Below are 15,181 nucleotides of genomic sequence, written 5' to 3'. Positions count from 1 at the left end.
CTGAATAAACTCCTTCACCTAAATCATAGTCTAAACATGGAAATGTGGCAGAATCTATTGAATAGGATGTTTATACAACTGGTGAACAGGACATCAGGCAACGCAAATCCATCATTTGTTACTAGTTAGCGTTACTCATTATGGAACCATGTCTTCTCTCCACCATTTGTATTATTTCCACCAGTGATTGCAGCCCCGGCAGGCTTGCCAGAAATAATGTACAATGTGCTCATACACCAGATCAGCTTCCTTGTTTAATCACTGCTGCAGTTGTTCACACCTCACCTACCTTCTCGATCAAAGGTGAGAGTGTGACTTCCAAGCCAAGTAGTCAAGCTTCAGTAGAAACAAGAAATCCATGGAATGAAAGCAGACTTTCACCCCCCCCCCCCCCCCCCCCCCCCCCCCCCCCCCCCCCCCCTGTCATGGATCTGTTGCTGCTGCTGCAAAAATAAAAAAACTCTCAACCTTTCAAGAATTTCAGATTCAACTTGGGCGGCTTACAGCACTGGGTGGAAGCACTCTTGCGGAAACAAGGAACTGCAGATGCCGGTTTACCAAGCAGAGATGCAAAATGCTGGAGTAACTCAGTGGGTCAGGCAGCAAAACGCTGGAGTAACTGAAGGAGTTTGAAGAAGGGTCTCGACACAAAACATCATCTATCCATGTTCTCCAGAGATGCTGCCTGACCCACTGAGTTACTCCAGCACTCTGTGAAACGTGACCTATCCATGTTCTCCAGAGATGCAGCCTGACCCACTGAGTTACTCCAGCACTCTGTGAAACGTCACCTATCCATGTTCTCCACAGATGCAGCCTGACCCGCTGAGTTACTCCAGCACTCTGTGAAACGTCACCTATCCATGTTCTCCACAGATGCTGCCTGACCCACTGAGTTACTCCAGCACTCTGTGAAACGTCACCTATCCATGTTCTCCACAGATGCAGCCTGACCCGCTGAGGTACTCCAGCACTCTGTGAAACGTCACCTATCCATGTTCTCCACAGATGCTGCCTGACCCGCTGGGTTACTCCAGCACTCTGTGAAACGTCACCTATCCATGTTCTCCACAGATGCTGCTTGACCCACTGAGTTACTCCAGCACTCTGTGAAACGTCACCTATCCATGTTCTCCACAGATGCTGCCTGACCTGCTGAGTTATTCCAGCACTCTGTGAAACGTCACCTATCCATGTTCTCCACAGATGCTGCCTGACCCGCTGAGTTACTCCAGCACTGTGTCCTTTATTGAGCTGCTTGCTGAGTTTGCCCTTAGGTCAGGGTTGGGAGACAGGTGTCGTAACATCGGTCCCGCGCTCCATGTGAAGTCCAAGACGAGATGGTGATCACAAGTGGTATCTGAGAATCCACCTTTCCCCCTGCAGATTGATCCAATCTTCCTATATTTCTTTATTTTATTCTGGAAGGTGCTACTATCTATCCATTCTACACACTAGTGACAATTTACAGAAGCCAGGGAAACCGGTGCACCCGGAGAAAACCCATGCAGTTCACGGGGAGAACGTACAAACTCCGTACAGACAGCACCCGTAGTCGAGATGGAAACTTTGCATTATTAAAACACTTCATGATTTTGTACAGCTCCGTTTCCAGTCTCTCCCGTTGAAATTCCTCTTCTTGGCACCAATCTAGTAAACCTCTGCATCTATCGCAGCCACTGGTCACCGCCCCCCCCACCCCCCCACAATGCAGTCATTTGCCCTGGGAAGTTGACTTGAAGACTAACTCTGTGCAAATGACACAAACACCTTGTGATGCCAAGTCTATTTATTGCTCAGTTTTACTCCCAAATAGAAATAATGTTTTGGATCAATTGCTTGTTTCCATTGCATTAGACACTAAAATGGTGGTTGATAACTAATCTATTTTGCACACGCATTCGACGCATTATTCCATTTGGTTTGCATAGAAATATATTCTCAGGGCGCTTTAGGCGTGCATTTTTTCCAACACGTGATGAGGTTTTGAATATTCATACCGTTGCACTATATTCAAGTCCACTTGTGCCCTCAACAGGACCATCAGACCCCTCGTCCCTAGATTTCCCATCCAATGTTCCAGGCATTTGCACGGCAGTCCAAGTAGACATCTCCTGTAGAATCAACATCAGCGTTAGTTGCAAAAGGGATCCTCGGCCAAAATCCTTGCAATCATCAGAACCATGACAAGACTGATGGGGCTCCCTCAATATGTTATTATGCTGATTTCACCATTTTGTTAAATTATTCTACAGGAATTCCTCTGTTTCATATTCATAGGTGGACGGGAGGCTTATTTCCATCGATAGCTGCCTGTCACGGCAGATTTATAACGTAATTTTAGTTTAAAATATTTAACTCTGGCCTTGAGCAATTCATTCATACACCACAATATTTATTCTCAGACATCAAATTATGCAAAGGAATTACATATTAGGAACTGCATAACTTCTCAAACATTTGTTTCTCTTTGTAGAAATTCGCAACCTTAACAAATATTTTTTTCCATGACTTAATGACCCTAGTAAATAAAACAGGCTTCTTGTACAAGTTATCCAATAAACATTAAACTTGGCCCCAGCAAAATGATTTTGTATCAAAACTTACTTTCTTGAGCAACCTCTCTGGTCAGTTGACCTAATAGTCTACTTGATACAAGTAGTGTACTTGAATTCAAATACTACTTGAATTGTATTTGACAGTGTTGCTGTCATGTGCTTCAGTATGCTTAACCAATTCATAAATATATGGAAAAAAATTGTGCATGTCGTGTGTTAAATGTGGAACACAAAAATGGTACACAAAAACCAACCAGAAAATATTGCAGGATTCAAGATTCAAATTAATAGCCTTCCTCTGTTCTACAGAAGGTAAAAACTCATCTATCTCTTCAAACGAGGCATTATTGCTTTGAATATCCAACTAAGTCAGGTCGAATTTACCAGGGTTTATTTTAAACTAAGTCAATCAATTATGGCAATTTTTAGAAAATAGTAACATGATGTAAACTGTACCTTCTGCACAAATTCAATTGTTATTTTCCAGCTGCTTTAGACATTAGTTTCCAGCATTTTGGAAAGCAAGAACTTATAGACAATAGACAATAGGTGCAGGAGTAGGCCATTCGGCCCCTCGAGCCAGCACCGCCATTCAATGTGATCGTGGCTGATCATCCCCAATCAGTGCCCCGTTCCTGCCTTCTCCCCATATCCCCTGATTTTTAAGAGCCCTATCTAGCTTTCTCTTTGAAAGCATCCAGAGAACCAGCCTCCACTGAGGCAGAGAATTCCACAGACAACTTCTTGTTCATACTTGGTAAAAGATATCTCCTTCCCACATCCCACACCAAAATAAATGCCTGATGATATCTCGGGCTTCTCCTTTTAACAAGCTGTGAGATAGCGTGCTGATTAAAAGTAGCTTTTTCACATGAAACTTTTGACTAGATTTCTCCAGTATGATTAATGCCTCGTGTAACAACTACCTCAAAGTTACACCGAGTCCCTCACAATCTCACCACCAGTAAAAAAACAAAACAGGAACCAAGAAGAACATTTGTTAAAGAATTGACTCAGGACAACTGCATTGATATGTCCTCAACAAAACCTTCACGCACTTCACTACAGCAATTACATTTGTAAAGGAGTCTGTCAAACATTTTATGACCCCCATTAAAATGCCAACAAAAATGATAAGTCTGTTGGGACACTCAGTGAGTGTTATGCCACACTAAATTTAGTGATTGACAAAGTGGGCTTTAAAATGGGACAGCACAACTCTCAGTACTTAAGATGGACTACTTACTATCTACCTTATTGGACCCTTGGACAACCCTTGATCAGACGTTGTTGGCCTTCCCTTCCCCTATCATGTATCTATACATTGTAAATGGGTTGATTGTAATAAATGGGTTGGATAGTACGCAACAAAAGCTTTTCACTGTACCTCGGTACACGTGACAGTATAGTAGATGTCAACTGAGTTACTGTTTAGTTACAGCGCACATATTAATATCTGGCATTTACATCAACATGCAGTGGGACAGTTTGTGGACTCACCACTCCAGTGGCGTTGAGAAGGACCAGTCTCACATCTCCACTTCCCCACGATCTCTGTTCCTTACACACCAAGTCTACTGAAGAGCTCGAGGCACCATCGTGATTTGCAGCCCAGATCTGGACAAGATCATAGTTACATTCAATGATGTTTCATCAAGACTCGGCACACAAAATATATTACAATGGGCCGCAAGGAACTGCAGATGCTGGAATCTTGAGTAAAACACAGAGTGCTGGAGGAACTCAGCAACTGTGGTATAGAAACATAGAAATTAGGTGCAGGAGTAGGCCATTCGGCCCTTCGAGCCTGCACCGCCATTCATTATGATCATGACTGATCATCCAACTCAGTATCCCGTACCTGCCTTCTCTCCATACCCTCTGATCCCCTTAGCCACAAGGGCCACATCTAACTCCCTCTTAAATATAGCCAATTAACTGGCCTCAACTACCCTCTGTGGCAGAGAGTTCCAGAGATTCACCGCTCTCTGTGTGAAAAAAGTTTTTCTCATCTCGGTTTTAAAGGATTTCCACCTTATCCTTAAGCTGTGACCCCTTGTCCTGGACTTCCCCAACATCGGGAACAATCTTCCTGCATCTAGCCTGTCCAACCCCTTAAGAATTTTGTAAGTTGGTAGGAATGGATTGGTGATGTTTTGGGTCAGGATCCTACTTCACACTGATTATAGTAAAGGGAAGAAAACTGGAAAAGAGGTGGAGACAGGACAAATACTGGCAAGTGATATAATATAAAATATATATCTATATATGCACAATATGCTGGAGTAACTCAGCGGGTCAGGCAGCTTCTCTGGAGAATATGGATGGGTAACGTTTCAGGTCGGGACCCTTCTTCAGATGCGACTTCAGTCTGAAGAAAGGTCCCAACCCCAAATGTCACCTATCCATGTTCTCCACAGATGCTGCCTGACCCGCTGAGTTACTCCAGCACTCTGTGAAACGTCACCTATCCATGTTCTCCCTGATGCTGCCTGACCCGCTGAGTTACTCCAGCACTCAGTCACTATCTGTCTCCACAACGTCCCCTATCCACTCTGTTCTATCCACAGATGCTACCTGACCCGCTGAGTTACTCCAGCACTCTGTGAAACGTCACCTATCCATGTTCTCCACAGATGCTACCTGACCCGCTGAGTTACTCCAGCACTCTGTGTCCTATTAGTTGTTCAGCTGGCAGCTTTTCCAATATTACATCCAGGGCTCTCTATTGGGTTGACGGGACAACATGTACAAACTATGATTGCATTCATGGCCTGACCCACTGAGTTACTCCAGCACTCTGTGTCCTATTAGTTGTTCAGCTGGCAGCTTTTCCAATATTACATCCAGGGCTCATTCAAGGCAACTCTGTGGGGTTGACGGGACAACATGTACAAACTATGATTGCATTCATGGCCATAGTTATTTATCTTTACACAGGGATGTGGTGGAAGTGAAGGGGAGGGAGTGATGGCTAATGGATAAGTGATGGAAGATATGGCCGAACGCTAAAAGGATTTAAACACAAAAGGTGCTGTTTGGGAACAAAGGTTTTATAACTTCCTGTTGTAGTAAGTTTGTAAGTTGCTTGTCGATCATTGGATCATGCACAAATTGATCAGCACAAATTGATTAGATTAGTAAAGGTGGGGAGAAGGCAGGAGAATGGGGTTAGGAGGGGAGATAGATCAGCCGTGATTGAATGGCAGAGCAGACTTGATGGGCTGAATGGCCTAATTCAGTTCCTATCACTTATGACCTTATGAAATTACTCAATTTCTAAATTTCTAAATTACTCAATTTCCATGTGCGTACTTACAGTCACATTTTGTTTGGCTTTAAGGGTAAAATGTGCAGGGAATCTGTACACAATCTGTGTCAAATCTTTAAATTTTCTCCTTATTATCCACCCTTTTAATGGTTGATCCTACAAATATAAGAAGCAAATTATTTGTCAAGTATTTAAAAAGTAACAAATTTTATCAAATAGATCGGCGTGGTGGCGCAGCGGTAGAGTTGCTGCCTCAGAGCGCCACAGGCCTGGGTTCGATCCCGTCTACGGGTGCTGTCTGTACGGAGTTTGCACGTTCTCCCTGTGGCTGCGTTTTCTCCGGGTGCTCCGGTTTCCTTCCACACTCCAAAGACGTACAGGTTTGTAGGTTAAATGGCTTCGGTAAAAGTGTAAATTGTCCCGAGTGTGTGTAGGATAGTGCTAGCGTACAGGGATCGCTATTCGGAGCCAATTTCATGGGTTGAAGGGCCTATTTCGCCACTGTATCTCTAAACTAAACTAGACTCAGTGGGTCAGGCAGCATCTGTGGAGAACATGGATAGGTGACGTTTCACGGAGTGCTGGAGTAACTCAGCTGGTCAGGCAGCATCTGTGGAGAACATGGATAGGTGACGTTTCACAGAGTGCTGGAGTAACTCAGCGGGTCAGGCAGCATCTGTGGAGAACATGGATAGGTGACGTTTCACAGAGTGCTGGAGTAACTCAGCGGGTGCAGCAGCATCTATGGAGCTAAGGAAATAGGTAACGTTTCGGGCCGAAACCCTTCCGGGTTTCAGCCTGAAACGTTGCCTATTTCCAGAAGGGTTTCGGCCCGAAACGTTGCCTATTTCCTTCGCTCCATAGATGCTGCTGCACCATAACTCAGCGGGTCAGGCAGCATCTGTGGAGAACATGGATAGGTGACATTTGGGGTTGGGATCTTTCTTCAGACTGAAGTCGCATCTAAAGAAGGGTCCAGGACAAATTTGTGTTGACAACAGATGCTATTCTTCCAATTTATGTGTGTCCTCTCTCTGGCAATGGAGGAGGCCCAGGACAGAAAGGTCAAGTTGGGAATGGGAATGGGAGTTAAAACCCAAGGTAACTGGAAAGTCCAGTAGGCCTTGGTGGACCATCATCCCTATCCTCTCCCCCTCCACTTCCTCTTTCATCTCCTTTGAATTGTTCAGTGTCACGAGCCCATCAACTCCAGCCTGATTGTCCTGTCACTTACTAACACGAGGGATCATTTACAGCAGTCAGTTATCCAGGTTATCTACCTAACAACCAGCCTGTCTTTGAGATATGAGAGGAAACTGGAGCTCCATGGAAGTCCTTGCAGAAACAGGGTGACTGTCCAAACTTAGCTAGCATCCAAACTCAATAGCCACAATAGCCACACCCAATCCAAGTTGACTTACCTTACTTTAACACTGAGAATGAATGAGAGACAAGGGGGTAAATGAACATGGAAAACCCAATGTGTGGGAAGGAACTGCAGATGCTGGTTTTCACTGAAGATAGACACAAAAAGCTGGAGTAACTCAGCGGGTCAGACAGCATCTCTGGAGAAAAGGAATATGTGACGTTTCAGGTTGAGACCCTTCTTCAGACATTCTCGTCCTGAAAATGTTCCTACTGTCTGGTTTGTGAGCAATGTCCATCTCAAATATTTAATTTGGTCGTAGATGAGAAGGTCATTAAGGGAAGTAAGCAATGTTTGTTACAACTCTTTATCCTACAATATATCATCGACAAAGTCTGAAGAAGGGTCTCAATCCAAAACATCGCTCATTCCTTTTCTCCAGAGATGCTGTCTGACCCGCTGAGTTACTCCAGCTTTTTGTGTCTATACTCAAGGAAAACCCAATCCTAACCTTACTTCACCGCCAGACACAAGCATGCCCCAGTAAAAACAGAAAATGCTGGAAATAATCATCAGATCAGACATCAGAACCAAGCCTAAAACAATAACCCTCTTTCCCTCTACAGAAGACGCCGTCTGACCAGCTGAAGATCTCCGGCGTTTTAGTTTTAGACGTCTGGTTTAGACGTATTCTGGTTCCATATTTACTTACTTCCATACAGAGACCTGCACTATGAGGAGCAAGCACTATACAGTGTTTGTGCAAAACAGCACTGATCTTCAACAAAGAACGGCAATGTACACACGGGGCAGAGAGCAGGATTGCCGTGGACTAAATGGACCTACTTTGGAGATTGAACAATAAACACATTTGCATTTGCGCTGATTTTTGCTCTTTGTAAGATGACACAAGTGCTTGATCTGGCCATGCTTAAAGAATGATTTCTATTCCATTATAGACCGAGACATCATGCACGGCCAAGAATTAAGTAATGAGCAAGAATTTAAAGAAAAATTGGCCAACTCATCACTCAAGTACATTCCGTATTCCTGAAATCCACCCTACAAATTGTGCATTTGGCAGAACATTAATCACCATTAGTTGCTTTATAAATGGGCCACGTTTCAGATGGTATTAGTTATGGACCTCGTCAATGAGCATAGGGGTGGCCGGAGAACAGGTCTCACTCAACATACACACAACATGGAACAGTAAGGCACAGCAACGGGACCTTCAGCCCACAATGTGTGTGCCGTACACCAAGTTACACAGGTCTGATGTGTCAGTACATGATCCATATCTCTACTCCCTGCATTTACACATTAGCTTTCCAAAAACCTATATTGATGCATTTTAGAACATGGTCAGAAAAAAAAAAAATCAGCAGGTGCACTAAGGAACTAAGCCCATCCGACCAACAACTAGAACTACTATCTACCTCATTGGAGACCTTTGGACTGACAATCTTTGGTTGGACACTTCTGGAATGTATCTGGCACTCAACGTTATTCCATACTGTATCTATACATTGTGGATGGTTTGATTGTAATCATGTACCTGTATAATCTTTCCACTGAGCAGGCAACAAAAGCTTTTCAATCCACCTCAGTACACATAACAATAAAATAAATTAAAACTCCAAGAGATAGCAAAGACAAAAATAAGAATTTCAACAGGTCGGAGACAAATTAGATTATAGAAATAGATAGTTATAAATATTACATTCGATGGTCAACATTAAGATGATTTATTTCTTCACCGCTGCACATTTACTCATCATTCAGGGTGAAGCAGTGGTATAGTTGCGGACTCACAGCGCCAGAGACCCCGGTTATCGATCCTGATCTCGGGTGCTGTCTGTGCAGAGTTTGCACGTTCTCCCTGTGACCTGCGTGGGTTTTCTCTGGATTCCTCCCAGAACTCAAAGACATGCAGGTTTGGAGGTTAATTGGCCCTAGTGCTTAGGGAGTGGATGTAAGAGTGGGATAACATAGAATGGATGTGTGAATGGAGGATTTGTGGTTGGCATGGACTCATGGGTCAATGGGCCTGTTTCTAGGCTGTATCTTTCAATAAATCAATCCTTCAATCAATCTATCAATTCAATCAGAAGCAAACTTTTTAGTTTAGTTTAGAGATACAGCACGGAAACAGGCCCTTTGGCCCATTGTATACGCCCTGACCAGCGATCCCCGCACATTAACATTATCCTACGCACACAATTTTACACTTATACCAAGCCACTTAATCAGCAAACCTGTACGTCTTCGGAGTGTGGGAAATCCCGCGGTATAAAGCCCGTACAAACTCTGTACAGACAGCACCCACAGTCAGGATCGAACCCGGGTCTCTGGCGCTACAAAGCTACAGTCATGAACTACAAGGATGAGTCTCTAGTACAGAGAAGGGTGATGTTATGGGGCACATGTGTAGTTTGCGGGAACAATGAAAGACCTTTACCTTATTGGAAATATTCCTTAATTTGACAAATTTTCCTTCATTGTCAATTTCATCCAAAATGACCTTTGCTTTCGAATGTGTGTGTTCCCTTTTTTCATAATTATAGGCAGCAATCTCCGTTTCAAACAACTTTCTTTTCTTCCCACACGGGGTGGAGACGTGGCTCGGTAAAGCTACCACGCTCTGCACCAAAGAGCGTGGAGTCAAGTCAAGCCTGGCATGTGGGAAAGAAGCAGATACACGTCATGCATCTCTCATGCTGCATGCAAGCAGAACAATTCCGCACTCCACCGGTTGCATATTGAGCCGTGTTAGAAGGAACTGCAGATGCTGGTTTACACTGAAGATAGACACCAAAGGCTGCTTATCCATGCTAGATCACCCCGCACACATCTCATGTGTTGGTTTGGGCCACCATATACGGTTTAATACTTTCCAAACCTTTTCTTCTTTGCTTTAAAATTATTCATAATCATCCTCAACTCACCCTCAGCACCGACTTGAGATCAATTTTATATATTGACCACAAAAAATAGTCTTTAGTTTTAGGGATACAGCGTGGAACCAGGCCCTACAAACAAAAACTCTGAAAGAGCCAAAGATGGGACAGCATGTTAGGAAGGACATTATTGCCATAGAGGGAGTGCAGAGACGGTTCACCAGACTGATTCCTGGGATGTCAGGACTGTCTTATGAAGAAAGACTGGATAGACTCGGTTTATACTCTCTAGAATTTAGGAGATTGAGAGGGGATTTTATAGAAACTTACAAAATTCTTAAGGGGTTGGACAGGCTAGATGCAGGAAGATTGCTCCTGATGTTGGGGAAGTCCAGGACAAGGGGTCACAGCTTAAGGATAAGGGGGAAATCCTTTAAAACCGAGATGAGAAGAACTTTTTTCACACAGAGAGTGGTGAATCTCTGGAACTCTCTGCCACAGAGGGTAGTCGAGGCCAGTTCATTGGCTATATTTAAGAGGGAGTTAGATGTGGCCCTTGTGGCTAAGGGGATCAGAGGGTATGGAGAGAAGGCAGGTACGGGATACTGAGTTGGATGATCAGCCATGATCATATTGAATGGCGGTGCAGGCTCGAAGGGCCGAATGGCCTACTCCTTCACCTAATTTCTATGTTTCTATGTAATGCAGAAAGTGGAAACGAGGAACTGCAGATGTTGCTTTACAACAAAGGTGCAAAGTGCTCGAGTAACTCAGCGGGTCATGCAGCATCTGTGGAGAACATGGATAGGTGACGTTTCAGGTCGGGACTGATTGTGGGTGTGGGGGGGACTAAGAAAGCTGGGAGAGAGGAGGGGCATGACAATGGAGAAAAGTAGTGACCATTAAATTTATTCAAGTGAAGATAGATTATCGTGGCAAAACTTTGTTGCAGTCAAATAAAGCATAACATACATAACTCTTCAATCTCTCTTCCCCCCACTCCTTCACTGCATTTAGTCAGTAGACGTGTCCTGACCTGGAACGTCACCTATCCTGTTCTCCACAGATGCTGCCTGACCCGCTGAGTTACTCCAGCACTCTGTGAAACGTCACCTATCCATGTTCTCCACAGATGCTGCCTGACCCGCTGAGTTACTCCAGCACTCTGTGAAACGTCACCTATCCATGTTCTCCACAGATGCTGCCTGACCCGCTGAGTTATGGTGCAGCAGCATCTATGGAGTTAAGGAAATAGGCAACGTTTCAGGCCGAAACCCTTCTGGAAATAGGCAACATTTCGGGCCGAAACCCTTCCGGGTTTCGGCCCGAAACGTTACCTATTTCCTTAGCTCCACAGATGCTGCCTGCACCCGCTGAGTTACTCCAGCACTCTGTGAAACGTCACCTATCCATGTTCTCCACAGATTCTGCCTGACCCGCTGAGTTACTCCAGCACTCTGTGAAACGTCACCTATCCATGTTCTCCACAGATGCTGCCTGACCCGCTGAGTTATGGTGCAGCAACATCTATGGAGTTAAGGAAATAGGCAACGTTTCGGGCCGAAATCCTTCTGGAAATAGGCAACGTTTCGGGCCGAAACCCTTCCGGGTTTCGGCCCGAAACGTTGCCTATTTCCTTAGCTCCATAGATGCTGCTGCACCCGCTGAGTTACTCCAGCACTCTGTGAAACGTCACCTATCCATGTTCCCCACAGATGCTGCCTGACCCGCTGAGTTACTCCAGCACTCTGTGCCTTTCCTTGCTAAAGCATCGCCTGCATTCCTCATTTCTACAAAACATACCTTTGTTCCTCGCCCTCCAGCATCTTCCTGTAAGCATTAATTTCCAGGTCCAAGGCCAGTTTCACGTCGAGCAGTTGCTCGTATTCCTCCAGTTTCTCCTGTGCCTTCTTGCGTATTTCCCCAATCACCTCTTCCTTGGCCACCATTCTCTGCTGCCAAGTGGCCCGCTCACGATCCAACACCATCTCCCGGTCCTGAACACTCGCCTTCAGCTCAGAAATCTGAAACGTCAGGAGTTTCACATTAGTTTAGTTTAGATATATCTAAATTATACTCTCTAGAATTTAGGAGATTGAGAGGGGATCTTATAGAAACTTACAAAATTCTTAAGGGGTTGGACAGGCTAGATGCAGGAAGATTGTTCCCGATGTTAGGGAAGTCCAGGACAAGGGGTCACAGCTTAAGGATAAAGGGGAAATCCTTTAAAACCGAGATGAGAAGAACTTTTTTCACGCAGAGAGTGGTGAATCTCTGGAACTCTCTGCCACAGAGGGTAGTTGAGGCCAGTTCATTGGCTATATTTAAGAGAGAGTTAGATGTGGCCCTTGTGGCTAAGGGGATCAGGGGGTATGGAGAGAAGGCAGGTACGGGATACTGAGTTGGATGATCAGCCATGATCATATTGAATGGCGGTGCAGGCTCGAAGGGCCGAATGGCCTACTCCTGCACCAAATTTCTATGTTTCTATGTTTCTATATACAGGGTAGAATTAGGCCCTTTGGCCCACCGACTCTGTGTCGACCATCTGACACAATAGAGACAATTTACAGAGGCCAATTAACCTACAAACTCGCACGTCTTTGGGACGATGAGGAAACCGGAGCTCCTGGAGAAAACCCACGTGGTCACAGGGAGAACGTACAAACTCCACACAGACAGCACCCGTAGTCAGGATCGAACACAAATCAAAGGAAGCAACCCTCCCGTTATGCCACACTCGAGTCCATTCCCTGCACAAATGCTGCCTGACCTGCTGAGTTTTTTTTGCTCAATATTCCATCGTCTTTATTTTCCTGCGCTTCCCTCCGCTTGTACACTGTGTGCACGTGACTGAGGTTGGATTTCAGCCCCCGATAGTGAACACTTGCAGCATTTGAATGAGCCCCGTTAGATGAATGGAGACGTTACCTGACGTCTGCAGTGCTGGAGCTCAGACACCAGGCTCTGGGTTCTCACTTTAGCTTCTGCTGCTTCTTCCTTAGCAGCACTGGCAAAGTCACTGTCCTTGGCTGCAGACAACAGCGCAGTTTCCAGCTGTCACAGAGAGAGAGGAGGACAGACAATCGTTTAGTTTAGTTTAGAGATACAGCAGGGAAACAGGCCGTTCGGCCCACCGTATATGAGCAAACATCTGTAGATATGCAGAAAGGATAAAGGTTAACGACAGCTAATATATATCCCGGACAGACATACAGGAGGGATTATTCTGGGGAACAAGGAAATGGCTGAGAAATTAGACAAATATTTTATGTCTGTCTTAATACAAGACTCAGGAAAAATAACGGAGGGCAGCAGGTAAAAGAATGTGTGAGCAGCTGAAAAGAATTAGCACAAATTTGTTTAAAAAAGGTATTAGAGAAATTTACATGTCTGAAAGTTGTCAAATACCTGAACCTGATGAGCTGTGTTCCAATGTTTAGTTGAGTGGGAAGGAACTGCAGATGCTGCTTTAAACCGAAATGCTGGAGTAACTCAGTGGGACAGGCAGCATCTCTGGCGAGAAGGAACGGGTGACGTTTCGGGTCAAGACTCGTCTTCAGATGGAGAAGGATCGGTCTGAAGAAGAATCTCGACCCGAAACGTCACCCATTCCTTCTCACCAGAGATGCTGCCTTTCCCGCTGAGTTACTCCAGCATTTTGTGTCTATCTTCAGTGTTTAACTGAGTTTAGTTTAGAGATACAGTGTGAAAACACATATCGAGTCCGCACCGACCAGCGATCCCTGCATACTAACATTATCCTACACACACTCGGGACAATTTACAATTTGAGAACGTACAAACTCCATACAGACAGCACCCGTAGTCAGGATTGAACCCGGGTCTCTGGCGCTGTAAACCAGCAAGTCTACCGCTGCGCCACCGTGCCATCCTCTTGTTGCCCAGATAATTCTGATCAATGGTTCACACCAAAGAACTGATCCAAATAAATCAACTAAGTATTATAGCTAAACTGACAGAAAGAGCTAAGAATAGCACCTTATTATCAGTTCAGCAACCATATAAATGACCATGGCTCACGGTACTATAGGCATTAACATTTTTCTAGGATTTTGTATTATTGATATCAAGTGACGTTGCATACAAGACAATGATCTTGGAAAGTACTGGGCTCCTCATTTTTCTTTCATATTAATTTTTAAAACTTCATCCTTATGGTATGCAAGTCTTGGTGGATGAGTGCCAAATAAATTCCTTTCCATTGTGGGAAACCGCAGATCGAGACGAGAGGATTACACAGCGGCCAAACTTTCCACATGGAAATCCTAAGTGCATGAGGCAAGTGGATCTGCACAGTAGTAGCAGCACAAAGTCTTGAAATACGACCAAATACCTCTCCCCAGTATTGACAATATGTTCTGGGAGGCGTATAGACAGGAGAGACAGAGTATCTCAGCATATTATTTAACGGCATAAAACACAGAAAATTAATCTTCATCTTAATTTTAAACGGACTCTGACACTCCATCTTCAAACCACAATAGTTAACAAAGTGGCGGGGTCGAGTATAAAGCATTCACGTCGCGGCCCTGTTTTCACCAATCTTTCCACCACCACCACACACAAGAAGCACAAGACAGACACCATTGTATGCAGATGCCGAGATGTGTGTTCAACTCTGGCTGAACAACTTGTTACCTAGTGTGTGGACTCAACAAGAAAAACACTGCGGCACTAACATTAATCTTACTCCAAATGGATCTTCATCCATTTAAAGCCTTTAAATAAATTAAAAACAATCCTGTCTAACAATAGAAATATGGTAACAAAGAGAATAGGTGCAGGAGTAGGCCATTCGGCCCTTCGAGCTAGCACCACCATTCAATATGATCATCGTTGATCATCCAAAATCAGTACCCTGTTCCTGCTTTCTCCCCATATCCATTGATTCCGTTAGCCCTAAGAGCTAAATCTAACTCTCTCTTGAAAACATCCAATGAATTGGCCTCCACTGCCTTCTGTGGCAGAGAATTCCACAGATTCACAACTCTCCGGGTGAAATTTTTTTCCCTCATCTCAGTCCTACATGGCCTACCCCTTATTCTTAAACTGTGACCCCTGG

The 15,181-nt window shown here is 44.5% G+C and overlaps 1 protein-coding gene across 5 annotated transcripts in view; it reads right to left on the bottom strand.

Annotated features, from left to right (window-relative positions):
* The window catches only part of LOC129712529 (lamin-L(III)-like), a 33,874-nt gene that overhangs the window by 6,329 nt on the left and 12,364 nt on the right, over nucleotides 1-15,181 (bottom strand). For 2 of the 5 annotated variants that reach the window (XM_055661004.1, XM_055661006.1), the window contains exons 5-10: nucleotides 13,027-13,152; nucleotides 11,899-12,119; nucleotides 9,657-9,870; nucleotides 5,878-5,985; nucleotides 4,059-4,175; nucleotides 2,001-2,114 (exon numbers count right to left, since the gene is read on the bottom strand). In XM_055661004.1, coding sequence (XP_055516979.1) covers nucleotides 2,001-2,114; nucleotides 4,059-4,175; nucleotides 5,878-5,985; nucleotides 9,657-9,870; nucleotides 11,899-12,119; nucleotides 13,027-13,152 — 900 coding nt within the window. Of the gene's footprint in view, nucleotides 1-1,780; nucleotides 2,115-4,058; nucleotides 4,176-5,877; nucleotides 5,986-9,656; nucleotides 9,871-11,898; nucleotides 12,120-13,026; nucleotides 13,153-15,181 lie in introns of those variants that run through there. The other 3 variants (XM_055661007.1, XM_055661008.1, XM_055661009.1) reach the window with 3 other exon arrangements.

The sequence above is a fragment of the Leucoraja erinacea genome, chromosome 33 (assembly GCF_028641065.1).
Source record: "Leucoraja erinacea ecotype New England chromosome 33, Leri_hhj_1, whole genome shotgun sequence".
Lineage (NCBI taxonomy): Eukaryota > Metazoa > Chordata > Chondrichthyes > Rajiformes > Rajidae > Leucoraja > Leucoraja erinaceus.
This window is presented reverse-complemented; position numbering and strand designations above follow the sequence as displayed.